This window comes from Nipponia nippon, unplaced genomic scaffold (assembly GCF_047370975.1).
Source record: "Nipponia nippon isolate SJK-2023a ecotype South Korea unplaced genomic scaffold, ASM4737097v1 scaffold_1, whole genome shotgun sequence".
NCBI classification, from domain to species: domain Eukaryota; kingdom Metazoa; phylum Chordata; class Aves; order Pelecaniformes; family Threskiornithidae; genus Nipponia; species Nipponia nippon.
In genome coordinates, this window is record NW_028262290.1 from 46,103,482 (window position 1) to 46,118,226 (window position 14,745).

Sequence of the window (14,745 nt, forward strand, 5' to 3'; positions counted from 1 at the left end):
TTTTTATCTCTGTAAGGATGTCCTACAGTAATGTGATTGTGGGTGGAAACCAATTACATTATTTGGGTTACTTTTACTATGGAAATTAGCAGAGTCTGATCTATAAAGTAATTGAAGCAATTACTTCTACTGTTTTCATGATGTTTAATTTTTACTTTAAGTCTATGGCTGATCATATAGGACCAGCTTTATCATCATAATCATCACCATCTTCTTGCAGTGTTTTTGTTGCTTTTATTGCTTTTATTTGTTTCATGTTTTAAGAGTTACCAAACCACTGTTTTTAAAACTAGTAGAATTTGCTAACAACTTCTTGAGCCTATGAGAAAAGGCTACTGTGATTTGTTAGCAAATCGGAATTTGCCTAAAGGGAAAGTATTTAAGAAAGCCATTCAAAATATTTGTATATTTATTTGATCTGCCACTGATGAGAAAAAAAATGATCATCTAATATTCCATTCCTGGAAATAAAGACTATATTTTCACCTCATAGGAGACATATCTGCCGTATATAATACGCAGTAAGTTGAAGTTACTGCTCAGCGGGGAAAATGACCAGACTTTGCTAACTTTTATTGATGAGGCAATGAAGACAGAACAGAAGAAAGCCCTTATAGAAATGCATTACAGCCAAGAGCTTAGTCTCCTTTACATCCTGCAAGATGATTTTGACAGAGCCAAATACTACATTAGCAATGGCTTGCAGATCTTCATGCAGGTAACGATCTCTGCTATCTTTGATATGATTTTTCTGTATAAACTCATGGAACAATGGAACTGTTGTTGCTGTTGCTGCTGCTAGGTTTTACTCTCGAGAAAAATACTTGCCCAAATACAAAGAAATCTAGGTGCTTTCCAATCATATGACAAAACTTCCTTTGAATTCACTGCTTGCAATGATGAGAATTGAGCCAGCCAGTGGAGTGCATCCTCCCATTTTAATTTGTTTTATTTTGCTGATTTCATCTATTAGAAATTTTTCAGAGTAATTGTTTGTGCAGATTAATAGCAGTTTTCTTTCATTCATCTTTTCAGAAGCCTTCTGTCCCCAGAACAAACTTGAAAAGAGAGTATTACATTGAGAGGTTACAAGTTCCATCCATTACCAAATTTTTATTAGACTGTAGGACTATCCTAAAACCTAGGATAGGAATTGCAGCTAGAATATGCCTCTATACTTGTCCAAAGCAGAGTTGCTCTCAGATTACAGGTTGTTAAATTACTTGTAAAAGGTTGGGTTGTAGAGCATAATATATAGCAGCATCACATAAATAGTTTGTAAAGCACAGAACAGAACCATGTTGTAAATTCTATATATGAAATCTTCCATTCTCTCCATTTCTTTTCAGAGCTATTCCAGCATTGATACTTTGTTATATCAAAGTCGAATGACCAAACTGCAGTCTGTACAAGCTTTGACAGAAATACAGGATTTCATCAATTTTATGACCAAGAGAAGTAAAGATTTTTTTTTTTTCTTAAGTGATTTTCCTTTCATTGTGTTAAATAATCATGGTTTCCTGAACTTCGAATTTCTGTTTCCACACTTAGAGGACTGAACTCCTATTTGAAGGAGCATAGGTCTGGAATTACTTCTTACTGTCGTCTTGACAGTAAGAACTATTGCAGTTGTGCAAGATAGGCTTGAAGATAATTCTGTGTTCTATTGCAACATTTTATTAGTCTAGCTATTGTGATAAGAGTTAAGTGTCTCTTAAAAGTGTAAGTAATAGTTTTAAACTAAGATTTTTGTTGGGGTCACTTTTGGTAGCAAACAGTGGCTAGCAGAGATGAAAGATGGATGTGGTATATAATCTATAGCTACTGGGGCAGACATGAAATAAAAATTTATGTGCATAAACTGAATTATATATTAAATTTAATTAGCAGTTCCACCATATTCCAGTACAGAAAAGTACCGAGCCAGTGGTGATTCCCAGTGACAGTTGACACCAATGTCCTTATTGAATCTCCTGTGCTTCAGCAATAAACAAAAACAATATGATCACCAAACAGTGTATTTAATGCAAGCCCAGAAATGCAAGTGGGTTGTTTTATTGCAGTTTTGTGGTTTGAATGTTAGACTATGTTTGGTTTAGGCCTTTTTCACATTGTTTGGATTTAGATGCATTTAAAGTATTCTTAATTGATTTCTAGGTAACTTAGCTTCACAGGCTTCCCTTAAGAGACTTCTCAGAATTTGGACAAGCAGATATCCAGATGCTAAAATGGATCCCATGAACATCTGGGATGATATCATTACAAATCGGTAAAATTACATTCTTGGGTTAGCTTTAGTTCTTTCTGCCTGTTGAGTTCTGAGAGGTCCTTTTTCTAATGCTGCTTGTTTTCATATGGGGGAATTGTTGATCCAGTGTATGACCTTTTTTTTTTAACTGTTGTAATAGCTTTATCAGTATAACTGTCTTTTATGTGACTAACTTGTAGTGAGAAGCAAAAGGAGGTTGAGAAACGGACAGGGAATAAACCACATTTTGATACAGAAACATAACTGTTAGTTTAGGCATTTTCTTGCGTCAGGGACTACATGCACTGTACAAGCTAGCCCACTTCAGCAGCCATTAAACACATCCACTTGTAATTGAGTAGATCAGCTGCATTTAGCTCACTGAAACACCACCCAAAAGGCCAGTCCATTATGAGTAAAAATACTTGCCTACTTTGTAGGCAGTTCCAAAGTTAGGGAGTGTACAAAATAAGCCCAGCCCTGTCGCTATCAGTGCTTCACATTTTTATAGGAAAGTTAATGACCAGTGCTGTGATTAGAGACTTCTGCTGTGCGACTGTTGTTAGAAAGAACAAAGGATCTCTGGAGACTCCTCTGGATTAGCTCTGAAGGAGCTGGAATGCTTTTTTGAATTTGTAAGTTTTCTGTCCACCCTGTGGTACCTGTCTTCATCCCAATCCATTCTTCCCATGCAAATCTAAATTCTTTCTCCTTTCCTGGGGGACAACTTCTTCAACAGCTCTGCTGATACCCACTGTGCTCTATAATTTATTTTATTATCTCTGGGTGTCAGGAAAGCATGGCTACAGAAGAGCTTATTGCAATTAAAAGTTAGGCAGAACACATGGTATGGCTTACTCCTTTACAAAGTCTCAAAACGTTTGACTTGAAGGGTTGTCAGTGTCTTGAACATTTTTATGTGCTTCTAAAAAACCTTTATCTCATCTTAAATTAGTGACAAATGATGTGCCTTTATTCAGCACCAAGCCCTGCTCCAGACTGCAATGTTTTCCCCTGCATTGAAGAAGTCTGCATAATGAGAGATGCTATTAAATTAGATACGACTGGTTGTAGAATGGAAAGGATTTAGCATTGGTTAATGACAATTCCCTTTCAAATGTTGAGTAAGGTTGCTGGTCTTTTCTGCAACACAAATTTCGATGTTTACGTGTGCTGGTTTCATATATATTTGAATTGCAGGTTAACATAAAATATAGCCTGGCACTTCACAATATAAACAAGATTCCTGTTTCTTTGCACTTCTGTCAAGTTGGAATGCAAGTGATATCTTGGTGAACTTCGAGGTTGTAGCTATGATTTTAAAGGAACAAACTAACAAAAAAATCCTGCTCTATTGTGGACATTTTCTAATACTTAAGCTCATTGATTCAAGATTCTAGAAGGCTCTTAGGGTCAACCTGTCCCTGGTTGTGACTTTCCAGACTCTGAGGGCTATGTTTAGCCCTTGCTAAAGGTGATCGCTATAGCTTGCCATTTTTTCTTAGCTTTTACTGTCAGGCAGATCGACGCTTTTGAATGTTCATTCCCTTGCATGCATACCAGAGTGATTTGTACTCCTATTGTCATTGTGCAGGTGTTTCTTTCTTGACAAACTGCAAGAGAAACTTCTCTGTGATCAGGCCAATGACAGCATGGAGGTGGATGAAGAATATGGTGCTGGTGACCAAATGGAAGTAGATCAACAGGGTGAAGACATTTACTCAATGATTAAAAGCTGCAAATTTAACATGAAAATGAAGATGATAGAAAGTGCCAGGAAACAGGTGACTGTACTGTCTGATAGCTTCCAGTTTTGTAAGAAAATATATAGAAACTATAGCTGAAAAAGCCTCATAGGTGGTCTTTGGCACCCTTTTTGCCAGGGCAGACCTTGTCTATCTTTGACCTTGCTGTCCAGGACATTTTGAAAACTCAAGAAAGGCAGTTCCATGGAGAAAGAAAACAAATGCATAAATGTTAATTAAAAGCTTGATGATAATTTGTCATTACTGGAAATGTGCCTGAAGGCCCCTTTGATCCACAGATGGTTTCTGACACTCTAAAGGGCAGATAAATAAAGTATCTGAAATGCTGCAGCGTTAATGGAACAGATGCTTGCAACCAAACATTATGCTTCCTCATTTACAAATAATCTCTTCTGTATAAGAAAACAAATCAAATTCAGATTGAATCAATGCAATTTACTTCAATCAGCGATGATGAAACATTTTATGACTTTTTTTTTTATAGTTTTCATTAATGCTGTTAGGTTAACACTTCTATAAAGAGCTAAAGCTAAGTGACTTAGAAATTTTGTTTTGGATCCGACTGTTAAAATGACTGAAACATAGCCTTCTTTGATTATGGGCCTTTGGTGTTTCAAGCTTGAGACAAGACAAATATTTAAATTGAGGTCTCCCTCATCTTCTGAGGTGCTGCAGAAATCTGCAATCAGTGACAGAGTTTATTTTAAGCACTGTAATAACCAAATACAACATCAGTGCTGTGTAGACTATACACTTTTAAAGGAGTAAATGAAAAATAAGATTTCCTTTAGTGTTACTTATCTGAAACTTTTCATCAAAACACAAACATAAGTGATTTGTTTAATGGTATAATAAACCAAGTTACATTTCTCATATGTGTTTGTACTGCAGAACAGTTAATGCCTGTTTAGTCATGGAGATAGAATTATTTAACTTCCTCAGTTTGTCAAATCTCTGTTCTTCTCTTTCTTTTCAAATTTCTCCATTAGCACAAATATATTTTTGAATATGAGACCCAACAAGCAGTGGACCTCTCTTCATCTTCTTGTAGCTTTACTTGTGTTACCTAAATCCTCTCATCCCTTAATTTGCTTGCAGAAAGGTTGTATTTCCTCTTCAGGTATATTATCTGAAAATTCTTCCTTAATCTGAATACAGAACAGTTTCTCAGTTGCCAAGAAGCTTCTGAAAGACCTACGCAAAGAAGCCAAAACAAGGGAAGACTGGCTGGTGAGGTGGAATTATGCCTATTGCCGCTTTGTGCATAGTTGCAGCCGGAACCATAGTTGTCCTGAACGCGTACTCTCAGTGTTGAAAACCATCTCCCTGCTTGGTAACAGCCTTCTCTTTCCTTCATGTTGTTTATTATACAAAGCTGCTTTGTTGTCAAATTACCAACTTTGTTTTTGAATTCCAACAGAAGATACCAAATCTGACTATCTTAGCAAGAACATAATGGCCTTCCGAAACCAGAATCTTCTTCTGGGTACTACGTACCACATCATGGCCAACGCTCTTAGTCAGGATCCAAGATGTCTTGAGCAAATTGAGGAGGAAAAAGCTGGAAAAATATCAGTACTGTCAGGAGAAAGTCTTGAGAGTCCTGAAAAGGTAAATCAGAGGGGAAAAGCTTTTAGGTATTTCAGTATTGTAATCGGTACTTCAATAGGTGATGGGCATGGATATATACAGAGAATGTGAAACCCGTCTGCTATTAGCAGTGATTTGTCCAGGAACACCAGCTAGGGGAAGGAAACAAGCCAGCAAAAAAAAGAACCGCTGTGGTTGCTGTTTTGTCTGGGTTTTGCTCTCCTGGGGTTCTCCACCACTGTAGCCTTTTTAACTGGGAGAGTGTTCTTGTGTTTCTCTGTTCCTGCATTTTGTGTGGAGGGGAAAGCCATAGTCATAGCACCTGCATGCACGGTGGCAAGACAAGGCTTGGGAACGTGGTCCTCAAAGAATTCCCTTATTTCAGCTGGGCATTTCTGAGCTTCTTCATGCTGTCAGACTATCTTATTTCATAACAAGATCTTTATAATACTGATAATGATACCGATACTTATTTTATCTAAATAATTTTAGTGATAGAGAAGAGAGGGGTTTTTAAGACAGAGCATATGCAGGTCATCTTTGCCTTTTTTGGCGAGGTGCACATTTGAAGAATACAGTGACAGATGGTGCTGCATCTGAGATGGTATATGTTGTCAGTTGCCCCAGATACTGTGGCACTGACATCTCATCTGTCAAATTGAGTAAGAATTTGAAGTACCACTGCTGACTTTTTTCTATTAATTCCTAAAGCCACCGTGAAGACCCTTAGATATGAACCATATCAGCATAAAACAGCAAAAAATTGTTCTTAATTTTGTGTTTTTATGGTTGTTAAAGAAAAGCAGATAAAGAAGAGATTCCTGCAAAAAAGATTTTAAATTTTCAGGTGTGTAGAAACTTGAGCAAAAGCTTAAGCTTCACTTATTAGCTAATTATTAAGAGCATTCTTCTTAAGGAAATCTAAAAGATGAGCATAAAAACTCTTCTGTGTCAGATGAGTCAGATTGGGATACCAGATATTTGTATAAGATTAAGGAGCTTAGCCTTATTTTAGCTTAGTATTGAGCAGTTCTCTGACCCTGGTAGTTTCCCTCTACCTACGTGAAATTCAAACTATTTCATTTCAGTTACAGCATTTTTCAGTTGTTCCAACTTGTTCTGCAGAAATTTTGTATTTTGTTTAATAACTACAATAGCTACAATGTCTGAGGTTGGTAAGCTTGTTGGCAATATAAGCATATATGTACCTGATTTACAAACGTTCAGTTGTAAAGGATCTTGTCAAGTCCTTCATTGCATGAGCTGCATTAGAAACATATGGTCAATATGACTATGTTTGTAACAGGGAAAAAGACATCAGTTTTGAAATAGTTTGATGTGTGCTTTTTTTTTAACAGAAGTTCTAAGTATAGCTGTTATGTAGATATTGCAGATATGTCTTAATAGGAAAAAATAGCGTTTTTAATTGTGTTTTCTGTTAACTGTTTGCAGACACCCTAGTAACACTAACTTTTTTGCAGTTCTAAAAATTCCACATAACATTTCCAGAGACTAATTTAAGTTAAAAGTGTGGTTTATATTTTTCCATTGAAAATTGTGGAAATTAAAATTCTGGAAATTACTGCTAGAAATAACATCCCAATTTTTTTCCTTTGTATCAGCCACTCAGAACATCTAATACAGTTAAAGTTTTATCTACTCAAGACTTGCAACCAAGCTCCAGTTTCAAAAAGAATTGTTGAATGCTACTTGCTAACGTGTCTTTTTTTTTTTTTTTGTCTTATGGTTGAATTTCAGGTATTGGCAGGTCTGAACAGGGAGGCTTTTCAGTATTTCAGCAGTGCCGCAAGGAAGTCTGAAGAGGAGATGCAGTCCCACTCCATGGAACACGTAGATGTGATCGGAGTTATCGATGCGTATATGACTTTGGTCAGCTTCTGTGACCAGCATCTGCATAGGGAAGAAGAAGGCTTGCTTGGTTAGTCAGGATTTCTCCTAAGCAAATGAGATGGATTTATCTGTGATACGTGAGCTTTTGTGATACCCAAGAGATCTCCCTGAGCAACACAGCTTGAATTTAAATGGAACAGTTTGTCCTCCAGTTCAGCAGTATTTATATTCCTTTTTTCCCCCCACTATTACTGCTAGCTGTGGTACTAGTGAATCACTCATAGTCTCCTTCTCACTTGTGAGATATATATCATGTCCAGCAGATGCTTCCCTTGTTCCTTCCCAGACCACAGCAGTGCTGTGTTTAAAGCAGGCAAGATACCAGCAGTGATGCAGCTTCCTGATAAAGCTAATCCTTACAGTACCCAAGTACATGTGTTGCTGATGTGTGCGATTCAAACAGATGGGAAGGAGAACAAAGTAAAAATACAGAATACACGGGGGGAAAAAAAATACTGAATTATGAAGATGAATGTTCCAGATGATCAAAGACATGGAACAACTGATGGTGTTTCTGATAATTCTTGTTTAATGTCTCTTGGCAGAAATTAACACTGCAGATCTGCAGCTATTCCCAGCTATTGTGGTGGAGAAAATGATTAAAGCTTTAAAACTGAACTCCAGAGAAGCCAGGCTGAGGTTTCCTAGACTGCTGCAAATAATTGAAAGATATCCAGCAGAGACATTGGGTCTAGTGACACGAGAGGTTAGTTGCTTCTATTTTCCTGGCAGCAAATGTTGCTATAAATTGAATTTAAAAGGTGGGGGTGGAGGTTGGATGGACGGAGAGGTTAGACTGGTAAGTTTTGCTTCAGGTAAATCAGATATATTTTATCCCATCACTGTTCCTTGTCTTTTCTCTAGCGTGCTGAGTCTAATTCATATGGACGGAAACTTTTTTCTTAAAAGTTTAACTTTTTAATCATTATTCTGATTCCAAATGTTAGTTTGAGAGCTGCTGGAGAAAAAATACGTTGTGTTTTTAGTTCCTTCTGAACATTTTAAGTGGGCTAATAAAGGTGCATAGGATTAGGCTGAGGAATGTATCTTATTTCTGTAGGCCGAGTTTCCTGTATGCAAGAAGCCAACAGCTTTTCCAGGCTCATTTTCCACTTCTCCCATCTCTCCCTGTACTGCTTCACTTCAGAGGTTACTACAGCTTCTTCCTCCCTTCCACGAGCTGTCCCTCCATTGCCGCTCCACAGCAGGATACCATGTGCCACACTGCCTTCCCTGCTGCTGTGGGACAGATAAGCTGAGAGGTCCTCTGTGACTCATGCCTGCTCCTGCCTTGCCCTGCCTGTGTTTTCAAGCCCGTTGTGCTGGTGCTCACAGAGTGCCAGGCGCCCTGTCAGAGGAAGAACTTGAAAGAGACAAACACAGCTTAGTTATCCCAAGAAACTGAGAACGTGGCAAAAATGGCTGAGGAGCACGAGGTGTGGCCACAGTGAACCTCTGATGGTTCAAACAGAACCTGATGTCTGGTCCAGTTAACAAACCTCGCCCAGAAAAGAACTTCACCAGGCATTTCTTTGTCCTGTCTCTTCCTGCGAGATAAATACTGGCAATCTGATCTTAAACTCCATTAGAGAGGTAGGAAGGGATGAGACAGGAGGAAAGGAGTCAGAGACTGGTCCCTTGCTATCACAAGAAAATATATTGTAGCCCTCCTTTCAAAAGTAATATGGCTTTTGGAGTGAGGTGAGCATGAAGTATATTGGCAGGGGATGTTCTACTGAAATTAATATCTGTCAGCAGGCTGACACCTCTTTAAAGTTGAAGGAAGAGCAAAACTCTGGTAGGAGTTCCAGTGTTCTCCTTCCTGGCTTTTTTTACTCAAATAAAGGCTTTAACCCAATGGTGTTTGAACTATCCCTTCCAATTTTTGAGTTGTTTGTATGTGGTGATCAAAAGTTATTATATTGCATCCAGACAGAAAAGCCACAAGTTTGAGTATAAAGCCTCCTGTTGATCAACAAACTGCAAATCTTTGTAAAGTGAAACCTATTAAGCAACAGTAGTTAGTGGTGGTGGTGGTAGTAGTAGTAATAATAAAAAATAATGAAATCTGCTTTATTGAGGGATGTTTTGTGCAACCTAGCTGACATTCTCCATTTCCTTTTCATGTGTTTCTGTCTGTCAGGCTGGGCCACAGAGCAGTTTTGTTTGCATTTGTGATGTTTGGTATTTTTGAGGAGGACCAAAGTTGAAAGCAGTGTATGTGTTTTTGCAGCTTTCTTCAGTTCCCTGTTGGCAGTTCATTGGTTGGATTAGCCAGATGATGGCACTACTTGACAAGGATGAAGCAGTAGCCGTGCAACATACGGTTGAAGAGATCGCAAATACCTATCCCCAGGCAATCATCTACCCTTTCATGATCAGCAGTGAAAGTTACTGTTTCAAAGATACTGCAACTGGTTATAAGAACAAGGAGTTTGTAGAAAGGTGAATTTGCAATCGGACTAGCTCTTTTGTATGTTTTTTATTCAGGAGTGGAGAGAGGGTGTTTTTTTTTCCCCCCTAATGAAACTGTTATCTTTAGGGGGCATGAGAAGCATTCAGAGAGGGCCAGTGAAATGGCTGCATGTTATCTTTTGGGGAATGACAGCTCTTTGTTGTCGTCTTCTCTACTTATTCAGTGTGCAGCATGCACCTTCCTCTACAAGCCCTCCCTTGCCCATTTTGTCGTGCAATAAAACCTGAGTTAATGCCCAGGCAAAAGTCAGCTTTTATCACACAGTGCTGTAGAACCACTAATACAAGTTTAGGAGTCCTTTTTTGCCTTTTTTCAAATCTCTGATACATTTGCTGAATTTCTTCACTTAAAATAAGAAGATAAAGTCTTGTGCTTCACAAACTGTTGCCCTTGAATAACTGTTGTGACAGGATGTATAGTCTGGTTAATACCCATTTCTGTTGCAAGTATGCTTTCCACTCCCCCACCAAGCTCCTACTTTCGTAGTGGGACACTTAATTAAAAAATCGGGAGCCACGTGGCAAGGACAGTCATGGAGCCCACTAGAGAATTCTGAGGGGGGAGTCCTACCTACCCCCAGATTATTTTGCCAGATTCTTGAATATAGCAGACAATCTGGAGCATTGCTTATCTGCAGGCTAGGTGGTGACGGTAGTTCCTGCTGAGTTGTAACACGCTTTTTTTGTTTTAAAGGATCAAGAATAAGTTGGACAGAGGAGGAGTAGTTCAAGATTTTGTTCGCTCCCTGGAACAGCTCTCTAGTCCTGTAAGGCTTTTTAAGGTAAAGTGTATTTTTTTTTTTTACACCCCCACCCCCTTTCCCCTTCATTCCTCACCCTCTGTTTAGGAAAGAGAGTGCTAGGCGGGGCCTGCCGCAGTTCGGTTGACACCACAGCTGCAGGAAGCGGTTCAACCCAGAATCAACTGGTGATGATGTTGGGGTGCTGTCAGCAGCTTTCGCTGGCGATGGTTTCCCTCCCTTGTGCCAGCTGGCTGTTTTGCACTAGCCCTTTTCAGCTTTCTCTTTCGGGGTCTCTGCCCTGCCCCATGGTCAGTCTTCCTTAATCGTTCTGAAACTGTTACAGAATTATCATTTGTGGCCTTCTCTATGATCTCTGACTACTTGTGTTCTTATGCCCTTTCCCTGCTCTCTGCTGGGCTTCCCTGTCTACATTTTGAGCCTGTTGTCCAAAGGATTCTGATCTTGTGTTAGATACCACTCCTGGCCCCACAGGGGCTTTCTTAGTTTGCGCTAGACACTTATGGTAGTAAACATAATTATGTTATTAAGTAGAAATATTTTATCAAGAGACAGAATGAAAGGGAAATATTTCCGTAGGCTTTTTATTGCTCTTTTGGTTGTAAAAAGACACATTAATTGACTATTCGTAAATACGGTGACAGATTACCAAAGAGTGAGGGTCAGTAAACTTTTTCTCAGTACTCATCTGTTTCCTTCTGTTTGCAGGATTGGGTTGAGGATGTCAGAAACGAGTTGGTAAAAGCTCAGAGGAATAAAAATAAGCTTAAGGAAATGTACGAAGGAATGTACGAGAATTTGGGAAATTCAGAGGCTCCTGGCCTTGGATTGATGAGGAAAAGGTTTATTCAGGTATGTGTGATTACTGAGTAGTGTTGGCTTTTCTAGAAGGCACTAGAAAGTCAAAAGAGGGGACCAGATCACAGCTTTTACAGGTGCTGCAGGACTTGATGAGACAGGAGATCAAGACAGGAGTACAGGACTGGAATTTCTTTGCCAGAAGCTATGACTTACTATAGTTCAGCTTCCACTTCTGACTGCCCTGCGGGACTAAATGTTCCCTCTTACTCAGCTTCTGCCTCCCCTGTCCTGCACGCTGCTGGGTTCTCAGGGTCTGGACCTCTCTGACCATCTGTGAACCTACACAGGAATCTGGCCTTATTATTTTCCCTGCTGCCAAGCATGTATGAGCACTTTAGGGTGTTTTGCTGTGTTATGCTACTCAAATTTGCTACTGATACTAAATTATTTAGGGTAAGTTATTCAGAAGAGTTACAACTATGAAGAATTACAGAAAGGACTTCACAAAACTGACTGAGAGCTAAAATAGTGAAAGTCAGTGCATAAAAATGAAGTGATGCGTGTAGCAAAAAAAAAAAAAACCAACTAGTCTCCACATATAAAGTCTTTGGGTTTGAGCTGACTATTGCAATTCAAGAACAAAATCTTGATTTGTGATAGTTCTGTGAAAACATCAGCTGTGAATACTCAGGAGCAGTCAAGAAAGAAAAGCAGCTGTTAGTCATTATTAAGAATAGAGAACAAAACATGGATTTACACGTTGACATAGCAGCCTTCTCTGCCTCTTGCATCTTGAACACTGTAGTCCTCACCCCCAGTTCTCAATATAGATATAATGAAACCAGAGAACGTTCAGAGTGGCAAGAATAATCAGAGGTACAGAGTAACCTCTGTACAAGGAACAACTTTAGCATTCCTCCAGTTGGAAAACACACAATGAGGACAGATACAATAAGGCTCTCAACATCAGGAGTGCCAAGCATGGAGTAAATATTCTGTGGAAATGGCAGGTTCAAAACAAACAGGGAGAAGTGTTTCCTCATTCAATACACACTTAAGTGCTGAACTCCTGCTGCAGGGTATTATGGATGCTTTCCTCGCTTCAAATAGCAAATAAACAATAGCATGGGGAGGGGGAAAATGCTTTGAGAGCTTTTACACACAAATGCACACTTCTGAGTCCAGAAATCCCTGAGCTGCAAATTGCTGGAGGCCAGGAGAGTGATACTCCTGTAGAAGCATGGCTGTGTGCTTGTACTGTATGTGCATAGTCCCATGGCCAGGGCTAGGTGGATCCAGGTCTCTGCTATATGGCCAATTTTATGTCACATTAGCACTAGATAAACTTATCCGAGTGTCTCTGGGGAGATTCCTTCCCCATGAGCAGGGAAGGTGAAGGATGCAAGGAAGGTGGGGTCGGGAGGAGGTGCAATGATACAGCAGCAGAAAGGGCAATGCTTTGGTGGATAAGGAATTGGCTGGATGGTCACATCCAGAGGGTAGTGGTCAATGGCTCAGTGTCCAGATGGAGAACAGTGACGAGCGGTGTCCCTCAGGGGTCCGTACTGGGGCCAGTGCTGTTCAATATCTTCATCAATGACATAGACAGCGGGATCGAGCACACCCGCAGCAAGTTTGCAGGTGACACCAAGGTGAGTGGTGCAGTCAACACACCTGAAGGACAGGATGCCATCCAGAGGGACCTGGACAGGCTGGAGAGGTGGGCCTGTGCGAACCTCATGAGGTTCAACAAGAACAAGTGCAGGGATCTGCACTTGGGTTGGGGTAATCCCTGGTATCAGTACAGGCTGGTGGATGAAGGGATTGAGTGCAGCCCTGCCAAGAAGGACTTGGGGGTACTGAGAGACAAAAAGCTGGACATGAGCCAGCAATGTACTCTCACAGCCCAGAAAGCCAACTGCATCATGGGCTGCACCAAAAGAAGCGTGGCCAGCAGGTTGAGGGAAGTGATTCTGCCCCTCTACTCTGCCCTGGTGAGACCCCACCTGGAGTACTGTGTCCAGCTCCGGGGTCCTCAGCACAGGAAGGACATGAACCTGTTGGGGTGAGTCCAGAGGAGGGCCACAAAAATGATCAGAGGGATGGAGCATCTCTCTTATGAGGAAAGGCTGGATGAGCTGGGGCTGTTCAGCCTGGAGAAGAGAAGGCTGCGGGGTGACCTTGTTGCAGCCTTTCAGTACTTAAAGGGGGCTTATAAGAAAGATGGAGAGGGACTGCTTAGCAGGCCGTGTTGTGATAGGACAAGAGGTAATGGTTTTAAACTAAAAGAGGGAAGATTCAGACTGGATATAAGGAAAAAATTTTTTACAGTGAGGGTAGTGAAACACTGGAACGGGTTACCCAGAAAGGTGGTAGATGCCCCATCCTTGGAAACATTGAAGGCCAGGCTGGATGGGGCTCTGAGCAACCTGATCTAGTTGAAGATGTCCCTGCCAATCGCAGGGGAGTTGGACTAGATGACCTTTAAAGGTCCCTTCCATCCCAAAGCATTCTATGATTCTATGATTCTAATTAGGAGTTTAGGGGCATACTAGCCCTTTGACTATGTTGCCACAAGATAAGCTGGGTCTCTGATGATAGTGACTTTAAACTTAAGAGTATGGGGTAAGAATTTGCAGGATGTGCTACTGTTGGAGTTGGGGTAGAGGGAGAGGAGCCATGCAGGTTACAAGCGCAGCAAGGGACCTAGCAGAAGGACAAAGTCTGCGTTTGGTTGCTGCGATAGTTTGTGTGCACTTTGGCCCACTTAAACAAAAAAATCCCTGGCTTTTTAAAACGCTGAAGCATGTGGAGTAGTAGACGGTACTGCAAGTAGTGTTGATTGATTTTTTTAATTGTTATTGAATTAACCGAGTAGGGAGAGAAGAGCGAGGGAGATGCTGGAAGAGGGGTAGCAGGGTTGTTCCCCTCTGTTGAAGGAAAGAGGGAGAGCAGTATTCCTTTCACACACTAGCAGCTGCAGGAGAAGAGGGTCAGGGTGATGGTGCACAGACTCTGAATTCTTTGCCTTCTTGATGTAGTATTAATGGAGAAACAAAGTGTGCTGTGAGGATAACTGTAGAGTTTCTAGTGTCCTTGCTGGAAAAAAAATAGTTGTATCTCTTGACTGACACATAAAATTGATCTAATATGTGAAGTACTTCAGGCTTATAATCTTCACATGTATTATTTG

The 14,745-nt window shown here is 40.3% G+C and overlaps 1 protein-coding gene across 8 annotated transcripts in view; it reads left to right on the forward strand.

Moving 5' to 3' along the window:
- Nucleotides 1-14,745, forward strand: part of PRKDC (protein kinase, DNA-activated, catalytic subunit) — an 86,470-nt gene that overhangs the window by 60,528 nt on the left and 11,197 nt on the right. For all 8 annotated transcript variants that reach the window (XR_015703845.1, XR_015703848.1, XM_087753706.1 and 5 more), the window contains 11 exons: nt 494-718; nt 1,350-1,458; nt 2,158-2,269; nt 3,843-4,032; nt 5,173-5,347; nt 5,435-5,625; nt 7,363-7,543; nt 8,061-8,221; nt 9,749-9,960; nt 10,685-10,772; nt 11,460-11,603. Coding sequence is in view for 6 of the 8 variants with exons in the window: in XM_087753706.1 (XP_087609832.1) it covers nt 494-718; nt 1,350-1,458; nt 2,158-2,269; nt 3,843-4,032; nt 5,173-5,347; nt 5,435-5,625; nt 7,363-7,543; nt 8,061-8,221; nt 9,749-9,960; nt 10,685-10,772; nt 11,460-11,603 (1,788 nt within the window). In the remaining 2 variants the exon portion in view is untranslated. The remainder of the gene's footprint in view (nt 1-493; nt 719-1,349; nt 1,459-2,157; nt 2,270-3,842; nt 4,033-5,172; nt 5,348-5,434; nt 5,626-7,362; nt 7,544-8,060; nt 8,222-9,748; nt 9,961-10,684; nt 10,773-11,459; nt 11,604-14,745) is intronic.